At 35.4% G+C, this 14,461-nt stretch overlaps 2 protein-coding genes across 8 annotated transcripts; both read right to left on the bottom strand.

Annotated features, from left to right (window-relative positions):
* Positions 1-1,073: 1,073 nt before the first annotated feature.
* LOC122306158 (BTB/POZ domain-containing protein At3g22104-like) lies at positions 1,074-4,692 on the bottom strand. Of its 7 annotated transcripts, XM_043118589.1 has the most exons (4): positions 4,599-4,692; positions 4,433-4,508; positions 1,883-2,894; positions 1,074-1,616 (listed from the first exon to the last, which is right to left on the bottom strand). In XM_043118589.1, exons 3-4 carry the CDS (start codon positions 2,819-2,821, stop codon positions 1,161-1,163), a joined length of 1,395 nt encoding a protein of 464 aa, XP_042974523.1. In that variant the 5' UTR covers positions 2,822-2,894; positions 4,433-4,508; positions 4,599-4,692; the 3' UTR covers positions 1,074-1,160. The 7 variants fall into 7 exon arrangements, with proteins under 7 accessions (XP_042974523.1, XP_042974519.1, XP_042974524.1 ...); XM_043118585.1 differs by lacking the exons at positions 4,433-4,508; positions 4,599-4,692 and adding an exon at positions 3,827-4,285; XM_043118590.1 differs by lacking the exons at positions 4,433-4,508; positions 4,599-4,692 and adding an exon at positions 3,477-3,749.
* Positions 4,693-11,945: 7,253 nt separating this feature from the next.
* Positions 11,946-13,764, bottom strand: LOC122306157 (scarecrow-like protein 32). The gene has a single exon (XM_043118584.1). It carries the CDS (start codon positions 13,468-13,470, stop codon positions 12,208-12,210), a length of 1,263 nt encoding a protein of 420 aa, XP_042974518.1. The 5' UTR covers positions 13,471-13,764; the 3' UTR covers positions 11,946-12,207.
* Between the last annotated feature and the right edge of the window lie 697 nt (positions 13,765-14,461).

The following is a 14,461-nucleotide window of genomic DNA, read 5'->3' as shown; positions in this document are numbered from 1 at the left end:
TCACATATCTCCATTTTACACTACTAAAAAGGGTACTGGAGGATAAGGTTGGGGATGATGACCTGACCTTGAAGACCTATGCCAAAATATTAGAAGGGAAAAGAAACAGAAGTAACATAAAACACTATGGTAGAACCCGACAGTCCTCTCTAGGGTTGAAAACTGATGCCTTGAACCAAAACTGTACCGATACCTAAAATCTACATCTTTCTCGATCGAAATCGATCATAGGGAGAAAGGGAACTGGTGGAAGTTTGATCGGTTCTGCGGTTTGGGAATCGGTTTCCCATCACCATTCACATTTCACAATCCATAAACCAAGGCTTTCCAAACACAATCCAAAAAAAGAAAAAAAAAAAAAAAGAAGTAAAATTTGTTGTAACAAATCACAAACAACAAAATTACAAATACATTATACAATCTATCATGATGTGGATCTTTGATGGTGTCGCTGGAAGTGGGGAGAGAGAGATCGAGGAAGAATCGAGAGAGAGATTTGTGAATCTGTGATGGTGCCGCTACGTCGTTGTTGGAAGGTTTGCTAGAAAGGTTGGCCGTCGTTGGAAGGGAGAGGTTGGCAGTCGCAATGGGCCATGGCTGTGCCGCTTAATTAGAGAGATGGAAACTTGAAGACGATGAAGACTTCAAGAGGATATATTTACCCTAAATCAAAGCGGCACCGTTTGACAGTGCTAATACATATCTTTTTTACACATTGCATCCCAAAAATAACGTTATTTCACTTATTTAAGTGAAACAACATTGTTTCATATAAGTATAGTTGAAAAAATATATAGGTAAGATGACGTCGGCTGTTCGCTATTCGACCTCAGCTGTTTTTCCCTGGGTCGAACCGCGAACCGAATCGGCCAACATCAATTTGGCTCAAATCCTACCGTCGGCCGACCGGTTCTCTGCCGGTTCCCAGCTTTGGCGACCGGTCTGATCGGTTCAGGCTGATTTTTAAGTATTTTGTACAACCCTAGTCCTCTCTTTCCTTGTATCTCTGAAAAGATGCTACTCTAATTGACTTTTGGTCACCTTTGGCTCTGCAGAAAGGGAAAAAAAAAAAATTTCCTAGAAATATGATAAATCCATTCCTCAAGCTATACAAATATGATAAATTCCATAATAAATACAAATGTTGCATAATGTTTGTGTCATGAACAAAGCCTGGGCAAGGATCTTGTATGACCGTGTCCTGATAATCTAGATTTTATGATCTTTGCCGTCTGAGTTTGCATTTTCCTACAAGCTTTCTCCAATTCCATGACCCTCCATTGCATTCCTTGCAATTGTGCTCTGAGTTTGCTACAATCAGAGGAAACATCTAGTTTCCCATCATAGAGCTCAACTTGTCCATTGGCTTCATCTTTCATTCCCTTGCTTCTGACTTCAGTAGAAGTACAGAGCCGATCAGTGTATGCGCTGTAATTGTTGGTACCATGAAGTAAGCTTTTGAGTTGGCATTGCTGAGAAATGAGAACTTGGACAGCAGTTTTTGCTGGAAACTTTATGTTCTGAGCAAGATGTATGCAAACTTCAGCTGACAGCTTCTCATAGTTCAATGCACAACATATCTTCAACTTCTCTTCTTCTGACAATCCTGCATGCACCTATGAAAAAATTTACTTAGTCAAATCACACCAGATATAAGAAAAAGCTTTAATTTTAAAATGTTCAAAAGACTTTGAAGCTGTAGAGATCCGACTATGGTATAACATTTATATATTCACATACTACATTAACATTTATAAGGAACATTTATAACATATTTTGATTAAACACACTATATATTTTTTCAGTATTAATGTCGTCAACCATATACTGTACAATGCTTAATAACTTGCAACTCAGGAAATGGTTTTAGATCCTGCAATACCTGTAGATACATGTCCACAGCACCATAAAGCTCATCATGAGAGTCCCTAGCAGAATCTGGCAGTGCCATGGCGAGTGCCTGGAACTTCGACGGTTTTAAACGAGGATCTGGGGCTACTTCTGCTATATACAAATCCATCAAGCTAGCCACTTTCTTCAATTGAAGAGCAGATAACTGAGAAATACCTCCACGAAAAAACGCTTTCAAAAGCCTCAGAACAAGATTCACATCATATAAGTAATTAGCTCCATAAGCAGAAGGAACAAGCAGATTATCTAATGTTGATTCATCCAACCGTGAACCAATCATACTCTCCAACTTGTTCCTGGTACTTTTGTTTATGTTCATAGTCATGGAAACTCGAAGAATCTGAAATAAACTCTTGCAAGAAACAGAGCTCCCTTCAAGGGTATAAAGCGTTTCAATGACAGTTTCTATAATTTTTCGCCTCTCATGAGGTGTGGCAGCACAGAACTTTGACTTCTGGTAATACAAAAGGAACCTACTAATGATAACATGATCAAGTTTCTGCGCGACCATAGATTTTACCACCATTTCAACCAAAAAAGGACTCAAGATCAGAAGATCATCAAACCACCAGGTTGCTCGAGATAAACTGGTCTTTAAACTCTTAGTGCTATTAGTGTCACAAGAAAACCGAAACCCAGGGCTGTCTTGGGAAGAAGTGGATGGACATGGACTTGTTTCAGTAGCCAAAACCAGCCTCCCGGCAAGGGAATCCAAGCATCTCTGAATTACACCTGAAGAGCTTTCAACGGGAAGTAAATCTTGCCATCTCTTCAAAGCGACCAAAAGCTCAGACCATGTCCAATAGCTGATCTCTTCAAGTGATTTTTCTGTTTGTTCTTGTAATTTACTGATTCCAGAGATCGCGTTGTCAATTTCCATGAAATTGACGGGGCAATGTAGGAGGGACATGTTGGAAGGATTTATCCGAGTTTCACCGCTGTTATAACAGAACCTTGAAATAGCTCAAAAACCTCTGGTTCTCCTGGAAAGTCATTGAAAATCAGTTCAGGATTTCTTGTGCTAACTTTCGATTGATCAAATAATTAGCTCAACCCACCTAAATATGAAGCAATTATAAGCATAAATGCTAGACGAATCAATAGAGTCCTTGAATAAAAGACTACCAAACACTAATTCCCTCAAGAATTGATAGAAGCTTACAATATGGGGGAAATAAGAAAAGAATTACAGTAAATTTATGACCAGAAAGGCTACTGGAAATTTTCACGCAGACTAACAAGTAACTGCAGACAACCACCAGTCATTTAAAAATGGAAACTTTCACTATATCTTAAATAAACCCACCGAGAAAAATGGACTCATTGAATTGTGCAGAACAAAAAAAGAGAGATTACATGGAGAATTCTTAATCAAAACCTGCAAAAGAGCTGGGAGAGGTCGTTACAGATCATAAAAATCAGGGGCAAAAGATGTGTCTGCTAATCACCCCAAAAAATGCCATGAAAGCAACTCCTAGTCTTTCTAGAAAGCAGTGAATAAAACAAATAAAGATATGAACTTTCAGCATCACAACAATAGCATTAAATGATAAGAAAAGCAATACAGAATCCCCTGTCGCTAAATTGATAAGGAGCACAGCCAGAGAAGAGGTAGAAAAGCTATGCCCCACATCACTGCAATGTAGGTGCATATTAAATGTTTCCGGAAGACGTACGCTTACAAATTACAATCATAGAACTGCAACTCCATTCCCATAAAATAAATAAATCAATTTTTTTTAAGAACTCAGAATATAATATGTGGACAGCATGAAGAACGCGGTAGAAGTACTTGCACGGAATAAACACAGCTAATGTAGAGCTAAACATACATAACAGACCACAATTTTGGAGGAAACGCCAAAAAGATATTGAAAACGAAGACATGGAAGGTCAGAGCGCAGAAAAGTAGTACCTCGGCCACCATTAAAGTCTCTTCCCCATTGACATCCACTTCAAGGTTATAGTAAACTTAATATCAGTCCAAACTTAAAACGCCAAAAAACCCACCTCAAATCAGCGTCTTCTTTTGGGAATTTGTATCGGAAAAGAAAGAATAAAAGGAAAAGATTTATATTATCGAAGACCCAGCAGAGGCTTGGAAGTTAGGTGGAGCAGAAGGACATATTCCGAGATGAGGAAGAAGACAAGCACAAGAGAGAAAAGACTCAAATTGGTGGAGAAGCAATGTGGTTCTCTCGACAGAGGGACAAAGACAAGACTCAAAAAAGCGTTGAAAAGCAACGAGGTGGACAAAACAATAAGTTCGAGAAAATGAAGAGCAAGGTGTGTGAAAACAGTTGGCGTCTGTGACCGGAGAGTGGAGACCACTGAGCTTTATTTGCCATTCTTGTAAAATAAAAGACTAGAAGTGATAGATATATACAGTAAATTTACTGATTGATGTAACTCATGTAAATCGGATCTACTTTTAAACATAACATTTAAATTAAGTCGCAATAACTTGAAAATTTCATTCTGTTAAAGATTTATGTGAAAAATACAGGCTTAAAAACTCAACCTTTCTTGCTGGGTTTCCACTAGTTCGTAGTTGATGCTCATCGCTCGTATCGCTGCAAGTTCTTACAGTTCTGTACCTACGGGCGATCCACCAAAATTTATGCATGAATTTTGAGATCAATTAAAGTAAAATTCAAAGAGAGAGATATACACATAAACATTCATACCGTCCTGCTCCAATAAATTCAATCCGACAGACATGAATTAATCCACTCGGACGAAATCAATGGATCATGTTGGAATTGTTGAGGGTAGTTAAATACTGAAACTGGGCTCACGTGATTCACATTAACTATCTAAAACCCTCTTTTGCTCCAGGCAAATGGAATGAATTGAAAAATCTCCCGGATAGTCAATCCTTTCGAAATAGACCGTTGTGTATTTTTATTTTTATTTTTAAATATGATATTTATATAAAAAAAATTAATTTTTTAATTATAAATTTCATTTTTTTTTTCGAAAAGAATACATTCTGATTGTACCATTCTATATATATCTTTCATTATATTTTAAAAATTTATAATTATGTCATAATCATCAAGACAATAAATTAAAGATCCTGTCCGAATACTTATAACCCAATCGACCTTTTTTACTCCCCAAGCTATCGGCATGAAGCGATGTGGTTGTATCGACTCTCATATGGTACTGCTGAACATCATTCTTGATGCTCCCCTGAGATTTGGGGAATAGTGAATAAAATTATCCTATGAACATGAATATTAATGAAATACTATATATTTTACGTTTAGGAAAGACAAATTAGGGTTAAAATGAATTACATCAGCGTACGTAAATAAAGTTCAACAAAGACAAACGGCTGGCTGACGGCGCAATCAAAATTATAAGGTTTATTAGATGTAATGCTTTTGTAATTATATATATATATATTTATATGTATGTTGTTGTAACCTTCATTAATTAATGGAATAATGTTATTCGTTAATCGTTATCTTGGATTTAGTGCTATACACGACTGATTCATGATATGGTACATTTTAAATAATTTTATAAGCAAATTATTTAAATAAAAAATTAATTCAAATATCATAACTAATTTGATGGAATGCTATAAAATTTAGAATAAGATATAAAATAAATAATAAAATCTATATGTTCTTATTTGGGACAAGTAGTAATTTTATATGATATTAGAGTTCAGGTTTACAAATAATCTCAAGCCCAACAGTCTCTATAAGAAATAGATTGTCATTGCTCCGACTCGACGCTTGATAATGTGTGAGGGAGAGATTGTTGCAGGGGTTATCCCACATCAATTGTGGAGTGGTTGGTGGTCAATTTATTCGTATGAGAGAAAGCCTTACCTCTTGAGCTAATTTTTAAGGTTGAGAGAGGTCCAAAACCATCCAACATTGTTGAGATATAAAATAAATGATAAAATTTACATCTTCCTATTAGATTAAACTTTTGAAACAAGTGATGATTTCACAAAAGTTTAGATGGTGATCAAAAAGTGGTAAGACACGAATATGATTCAATTAATTCGGTTTAAAACTTAAATGTCTTCGATTCTTAAAGAAAGAATAAAACTAAAAGAGACAAAACAACCTCTTTGGGAAGTTTTCTAAAGTATACCGATCGAGTCGCCTCCATATCATGTTTTTGTAAGCATTAAGGTTCATATATATATATTCTTGTCTTATACACCAATCATTCGTGAGATATCTATGTAGCTATTTATTAATATTTTAACGAACGATCATATAGACAAATGTGAGCTGATTCATTTAAAGATCTCCTAAACTGCATGAAAAGTGTAGTGCTTTTGCAGCTTATATATATAACCAGTGTACGTAAATGATTTTCTTTTTATTTTATGCATTTTTAAACATCCTTAACTCACTACAAGAAAAATAAATTTTTGCGATCAATTTATAGCAACGAAAAGACTATTAGCAACCAACAAAAGTCCGTTTTTCTTATAGTAACTCACTACAACATTTTGGGACTTTTTCCAAGGTTGAGAGTGGTCGAAAAAAGCTAGGATTAAGTGGGAAAAAAAATTTTTCCACCAAAATTTTTCATGGGATGTTGGTGGCATATAATAAGTGGCGAATACTATTTTTGCCACCAAATTTATTTTTCGTGAGAAAAGATACATTTTTTCTACGATTCCAATTTGTGATAAAAAATAATTTGGTTCGTGGCAAAAGTTGTTTGGATTTAAGCCATTGTGGTCCTCAAATTTATTTACTCACTAATATTTTTGGGCGAAAATAATATAATTCCCAAGATAATATTCATGAAAAATATGGTGGCATAAAAGTTTTTGTAATTTATCTTGTTGTGCCAAAAACATGTTTATAATAGATTTCGTGGTGCCAATTATATCACAAAATGAATTATAGTTGTCAAACTCCACCTTTTCCCACCATCTTGTATGATTGCTAATGTTCATTTTTCATGAACATTTACAGTTTGGTGGCAAATACACATTAGCAACGTAGAATATAGTGGTAAAAAGTATTTGTCACGAGTTACATTCATGGCAAAAGCTCAGATATTTTAAGAAAAAAAAAAAGCCAAAAAGAAGAAGAAGAAGAAGAGAGATTTAGCCAAAACTAATCATAACAAATAGTCTAATATAGGCTTAAATAAATATATGCCAACATTAGAGATCAAAATTGACACTTATAATAATTTAAAAAGAAAATATTAGAAAAATTTACATTTGTTTTTACAAACTTATCCATTCCCAATACATTCAAGTTTTAGAAACCAATACCAAATCATGTTTTACAACCTCAAAACTGCTCCACTTAATCCCAACACTTCAAAATAATTCATCTTTATCCAACTACATTCCATGTTCAAACATCAACACAAATGAAGCCAAATTACACAAATATATAGAATACTTACGACGTGCATGGTTAATGTGAGCATTTCGAGTTGGTTTCTTTAACTTCCTTGCTGCAGAGGTAAGAGGATCTTTATGCAAATCCTTGAGAAATAAAAAGGAACTATTGAGGTACTATGAAAAAATGGGAGAGAAACAAAATATCAGAGCATATGGATGAACAAGATATCTTACTTGATGAGTTCAAACTGTGATTGGTTCACACAAAACAATGGTGGTGGTTCCATATGGATGAAGCTGCCCTTGATCAAAATATAGAAAGAATTACAAAAAAAAAAAAAAAAAAGTCAATGTTTTGGTTCCAAGTCATAAGTTCTAGGATATGTTGGAAAAGATTCACACCTGAAGGGAAAGGAAATTATGCCATAAATACAAGACAAAACGCCCCCAATATAGCATAGATTATTTACAATATTGCTAGATAGAAGCACAATATGGTGACTGACTTTTTCATGAAGCAAATGATACTAAATTAATTCCATATAATCATATTAAAATATTGAAAGTGTCATTCTGCAATAACACTCATTTTTCCATAGCATTTGCCTCTTTTTTTACTTAGGCCCATGCATTCAGATACTCTACATGTGTAAACTGTCCAGATTTATTATTTAAAAAAATAATAAATAAATAAATAAATAAATAAATAAAAAACACACTTTTTCATAGGTTCCTCGAACTGTACTCTGTTTCTTGTTTGAAGGCATCTTCATTTGCATGCAACATGATTTTCAGAGAGTGGGTGGGTGGGTCATGGGTGGGTGTTCACCTGTATCCTATGCTAGAAGTCTTTTAGACTACTAGAGGTAATGCTAGTAGTCTTACCTTGAACTTAGGATTCATTTCGCAGCTCAATCATTTTTACAATTTGATGCAAGTAATCTTCAATGCCATCAAACATGAAAGAAGCAAAATGGAAGGAGATCTGCTCTTCATCCAAGGAGAATGCAAGAACCATGTGAAATGACAAAAGCTGCATAGGAGCTGTAAAATACAAACATAACGCCCCCAATCACTTTCATAGCAATATTGATTGCAACTATATGTCAAACCTGTTTGATTGCAACAAATGGCACCAAAACTTGTTAAATGACAACCCTATATTGCTAACAGTTACTTCAAATCCATGTAATTTCAAAAGCAACTACCCAAACCTTGCTAATCAGGAGGACAATTGAATTATAATTTTTTTCAACAGACATAAAATGAGATAAATTAAAACCTAGATACAAACAAAAAAAAAAATACAATGAAATTTTCCTACGAGGCTGCAAGAGCCCAGATTCGGTGATGCAGGGACATTCTTTGATCTCTGTAATAGCAAGTGCAAGTTATTATCAATGGCACAAATACTTTGATATTTATATCTACGGAATATTTTCAGACACTAGCATCAATTTTCATACATCAATGGCACAAATATTTTCAGACATTAATGGCAAAGAACAGAGATCCACTATCTATTGCAAATAACAAATATTAGTGAAACGCACAAATGCCTACAAAAACTAGGGTTTTGAGTTAGTAAAAACATATCTCAGTGCAATGCAACCAAGAAGAAATTCAAATACGTACAACCAAGGATAGATCTCGAAATACATACCCTAAATCACAAAAAGAATATGAAACTACAAGGGGCTCTTATAGAGATGAGAGAAACAGAGAGATGAGGGAGAGACCATGGGGTATCGGGGCTTGAAGAGGGAGAAATTTGGGTGGATGTGAGAGAGCTTCGCGCACGGCTGAGAGGAAATCGACGTTGCTGGCTAGGCTTGCGACGGCGCATGACGGCAAGGAGGGGGAGAGGGAGAAGGGGTTCGGCGACGGCGTCGTGGTGTTGTCGACAGCAGCAACGCGGGCTAGCTAGGGTGGTCACAAGAGGGGACGGCATAGGTGGGGGGGAGGGGGGAGGCGAGAAAGAGGAAATGAGAGAGGGATTAGACTTTTGGGCGTTCGGGGGGGTTTGTTTTTGTGAGTTTTGGCGCCGAGTAAAATTCACTGAGTATTTAAATTTTAATTGTGGCTAACATTTTCATCGCTAAAAATAGATAAGCCACACTGACAAGAATACAAATTAAATAATTTTTTGCAATGACTTTATTTCATGGTAAAAAGACAATCTAACTCGTCACAATAAGACTTTTTTTCACTAAAAGTCCATATGTTGTCCATGTTTATTATTCAGGAAACAAGTTGGTCACAAAAATTACAGAGGTGGTAGAAAAAAATCTTTTGCCATTAAATATTATCGACCATGACAATCTCATGGAAAAAAGCCTATGTTTATTCTCTCCAATAATTTTAGTGGCAAAGGGCCACTTTTTCCCACGATATTATGTCGTGAAAAAAGAACTCGTGGCAAAAGCCCCAATTTTTTAATTTTTTAATAGTACTATTAAAAAATTAAAAAAAATATAAATTCACTAATAGTCATGCACTTTCCTAACCATTATAAAAAATTAAAATATATGAGTTGACATATTTGGTAGGCACATTTGATGATCACGCTAGCTAGCATTTTCTTAGTGAATAAGAGTTAATGAAGTACTATACAAGTACACCCTCTTGCTTATGATCATTCGCGTATCTTCAGCACTGCCCGTTAGCATGTTTAATTGGATATTCCGATTAAAAGATAATAAACAAAAACACTAAATAATATATTCATGTTGGGTTAATCCCTAGCTCTAGGGGTCAAAATGAAGTCCATTTGATAGCCTACCTAATATTCACTTAGTTAAATTCAAATCGAACTTGATTTGTGAGGAGAAAAAGCTAACATTTGAAATTAGTAGATATTTAATTACTCGATCAATTAGTAAATGACACACATACTCAATTGAGCTCAACTTGATTAAAATTCATTCATAATCGATGAATGCATTATATATACATACAACTCTCTCTCTCTCTCTCTCTCTCTCTCTCTATATATATATATATGTATATATAATAATGTAATTAGCATAGCAACTTGTATATGCTATTTACTTAAGTACTTAAATCATTAAATTATAGTACCTATCTTATAATTTGTACAATAGTTGGTCGGTAGGACTTAATAATTGGTTTGGATTCAAAGATGAGATAAAATAGTTTTAGATGAAAGATGAAAGTTAAATAAAATATTATTATTATTGTTTTGAGGTTTGAAAAAGTTTAATTGGGATTTGAAAAAGTTGAATTGTTTATTATATTTTGTGTGAAATTTTAAGAAATTTGAAATGATAAGATGTGATGATATGAGATAAAATGAGATAAGTTGAGATAGTTTTTGAATCCAAACGAGGAATTATAGGGATCATATATGAAAAGTTAATATATATTATAATATTATGTGTTTCGTATTAGTCATTTGTATAAACATATAATATATGGTTATTACGAATAAATTTTAACTAGTTACATATTAATTATTTATAGACTTTTGTAATTTTCTAATTCATACAGGGTCTAATGAGCTACTTGTTAGTTGTAAAAATTTCATTAAACTTGATTTTTATTTTAATTTTTTCTAATTTCTTAATTATTAAATGTTATTAAAAAAATAAACAACTCAAGTTGAGTTTGCTCGGTTCAAGTTTGTTTTTGGCTTGAACTCGAGTTGGGAACTCCACTTACTGAGATGAGTTCAAACAAAAATAAGATAAAAATCTTGAGCTTAAGCTCGAGTTTTTCGATCATATGAATCAAGCTCAACAATCAAAAGACCAACTCATCTCAGCTTGATTACAACCCTAGTTGGCTCAAGTGGTAAGAGTTTTGGTTTTTTTATGGTATGCCACTGCTAGGTTGACTAAGATTTGAACCCTTGGGTGCAAACAATTTTTAAAGCCATTAGATTGACAAATTCCCTCTTGAATTACTAGAGATGCCTTTGCAGAAAACTTCTTATTGTGAGCCTATGTACTCTCAAAATCAGTGGAGACTTTGCTCCTAGATACCCGATGCCAATAAGAAAAAAAATATTTATGTATTTTGGGTTTACACTATTTGGAACACAAAACTATAAATGTTATTTGACCTAAATAATGTATTTATATATATCTCTTTATGAATTAGGTAATTAAACAATGAGAAATGATGCTCTTCATTTTCAATTTTGTCATCTTAGTCATACTGATTATATGGCGCATTAAAAGTATTTTATATGTCAATGACTTAAATGAGTAGCCACTTAAATATGTCACCTCAACAAATGTGAGTAAGGATAATAAAATCAAGGACGAAGCGTAGCATTACTCTTAAACAATTACTGAAACTCACTAGTCACAAAAACTCAACCTATGAGAAAGTTTTGGATTCGATCTCAAACTTTTCAGACACACTATGCTTGCATATAACTACGAGGTTTTTCAATACCACTTAAATTACCTTATGTAGAACTATTTTTGGTGAACAAAAACTTTATGTGCAATTATTTTTGTATATTTATTATACACTTCACTAACAAGAAGGACTGTTTCATATTTTTTAAGTATAAAATAATTGATCATTTGACTAATTACATAAGTGAAATACATAAAAATTATGTTAAAAATGTTGTATATAACAGAATTCAGTGAGTTACTTTCGACTTTTATCATCTTCCTTGAAATAAAAACGTGTGTGAGAGAGAGAGATAGGAACAAGAATAAACAGGCATGGGAAACACATTGATGAAGATTTTGTCTCTTACAGAGACAATTATATATGCACAATTATCTCTTTGCCTTTCATGTGGCATATATAGCTGGCGCTCCAGTACAAAGTGACTACACGAAAGCTTATTCTCAATAGGCCAGCTGCCGACTTTTTTGGTTGCCTGATGCCCATTGCAGCATTTTGCCGAAGGGAAAAAAATTAAAGCAACAAGTTTTGTCACTTCTTAGCTGGACCCCCAAGTCCACTCCCTTTTAATCCTCCAACCCATTTGGAACCCAAGTAGTGGCAAAGACTGAGTTGTGGCCCTTCCATGTCAGCACCAACATATCTCCTTCCCTCTTCATGCCCCATCCGCCAGCATGTTCATCAAGCAAGGTCCTGACTTCCTTTACTGTCTCTTCAGAGAACGGAATGCTCGTACAACCGGCGTTCTTCCATCTCTGGGACAACTTAATGCAGGATTCTAACCTCTCTATTCTTTGAAACCCTTCATAACTAATGATGTTTTCAATTTTATGGCCAATATCTGATTCATATTCGATCCTTTGGCTACTATCTTTGGGCAAGAAAGTTTCCAAGGCATCAAAGGGTATCCATAGGTAATTAAAGCAAGTTGTGATTCTGGATGTGAGACTTGATGCACTCAGATCAGAATCTTCATCTACAACCACTATAATTCGAGGGTTAAGGGCTTTAATTCTATTGATGAAGATGTCTCGCAATGAAGCACCTTGAGGACTTCCTTTCTTCTCATCATACAGATAGTGTAGCCAGTGTTGGCAATTTATTACCAAAGCTTCATCATCCCTAAGGTTCAGCATGGAAGGATTCAAGTGCCCCAACAGTGAATCGAAGTGAAAGCTAGGTGTTCCTTTACACAGAATTTCATCAGGTGCCGTAGATGAAGGTGACTTATCAAAGACATGGAATTCAAAAGGAACATCTCTAGACTTGGCGAAATTCCCCAAACGGAGGCCAACTTCTTCGGTTGAAACGTTAAGCAAGGGTGGGACTGGTGGCCTAGAAGAAGGCACTGTGATTCGGAGCGTAGGAGGGCCTTCAGGCCTTTTGGACAATGCATCTATGAGAGTAGGCCACTGCATGCAATGAGTGATGCTAAAATCTAAGATGTGAACCCTTGGGAACCCTTGAATTGCCTTCAAAATGGCACTGTTCGAAGCACAAAATCCGAACCGGTGCCAAGGGATTAGATCGACGTACCCGGCTAGCTCAGTCACTGACATCAACCTTCTTTGAATGGTGCTGCTTCCATCAATATTCATCGCCGTGGGGCAAACCCTAGAGGCTCTTGAGATTAGTGCTCTCAAAAACCAAGAAGTGAGCCTTTGGTTAGGATCTCCAACCGAAGAAGCGACATTATTTAGCACCCACATCACTTGCTGAGCCAAAGTAACATCGTTGCTCTCCAAAGCACTCGCACAGTGAAGTAAAAGCTTCTCCAAACACCCTCCATCGAGGCTTCTGAGACATAGAAGTATTTCCTGTGAGTTCATCGATCTTTCATGGCAGCGACAATCAATTATAGGAAAAAGTGAAGGGAAAAACTAGGACTTTGTTGCCTCGACGTGCATGGTGGTCCGGTAAGAGAGCGGATCAAGAGAGGCCAGTTGGGAAAAGGGTGCTCTTCATCTCACACGCGTCCCGCACATATTGGTGGGTGGGATTGAAGAGAGGTAGGTTTTATCTAGCTAATTGATGTGAATTTACAGGCAAGGAATATGAGGTCTTGGGAGCTGGAAATCTATTTGCATCGTAGGTTCTGTGTTTTTGAGCGAGAGGGGAAAGAATGAAGACGTCCTAGTTTATCTTCTACTTGAACCGTATATATGCTAGATAAAGGTCACTGTTGAATGATTATCAAGATGGTATGAAGCCAAAAATATATAGTTATATGGACCTCTATCGATCGAGTTCGTACTAACTTTACCACATGATTTCCGCCCTGCAGTTATTAAATTAGTATTTTGTTGGAGATAATTTTCTTTTTGGGACGATCTAATTTGACCAAGTCTTATAGCAAAAGAGATAATTAATTATATGCAATCATGTACAAATTATGCCAAAATTCAAAGACTGATGCATGCGCGCATTGATCGATTGTTATCATGATCCTAAAGATTAAAAAAACTAGGCAGCAAAAATTAGGGTTTTTTTTTTTTTTCTAAGTTCATCCTTACAAATTGCAAACAATATTAAAGCATGAAAATAAAACAAAACCAAGCACAGTTTATTTAATGGGATAGCTCTAGAGTTGTTTCAAAGCTAATTTGGCATATTGCTAATAATTACGTCATGTCTTGGATCAATTTTCGCTATGCTACTGATTCTGGCAACTCTTTGGGGGAATGCACGATGTAACCATGATGAGTAGGTCAGGAAAGCGCGCCGTCTCGACTCTCAGCCGGCCCGCCAATCTTTTGTCGAGTTTGTGCTTACGTAATGTTATTTGGGACGAAACAAGTATCATTAGTACTTTTAATTAAT

This window comes from Carya illinoinensis, chromosome 4 (genome assembly GCF_018687715.1).
Source record: "Carya illinoinensis cultivar Pawnee chromosome 4, C.illinoinensisPawnee_v1, whole genome shotgun sequence".
In the NCBI taxonomy this organism is placed as follows: domain Eukaryota; kingdom Viridiplantae; phylum Streptophyta; class Magnoliopsida; order Fagales; family Juglandaceae; genus Carya; species Carya illinoinensis.
Note: the sequence above shows the minus strand (reverse complement) of the source record. Positions and strands in the feature narration are given on the sequence as shown.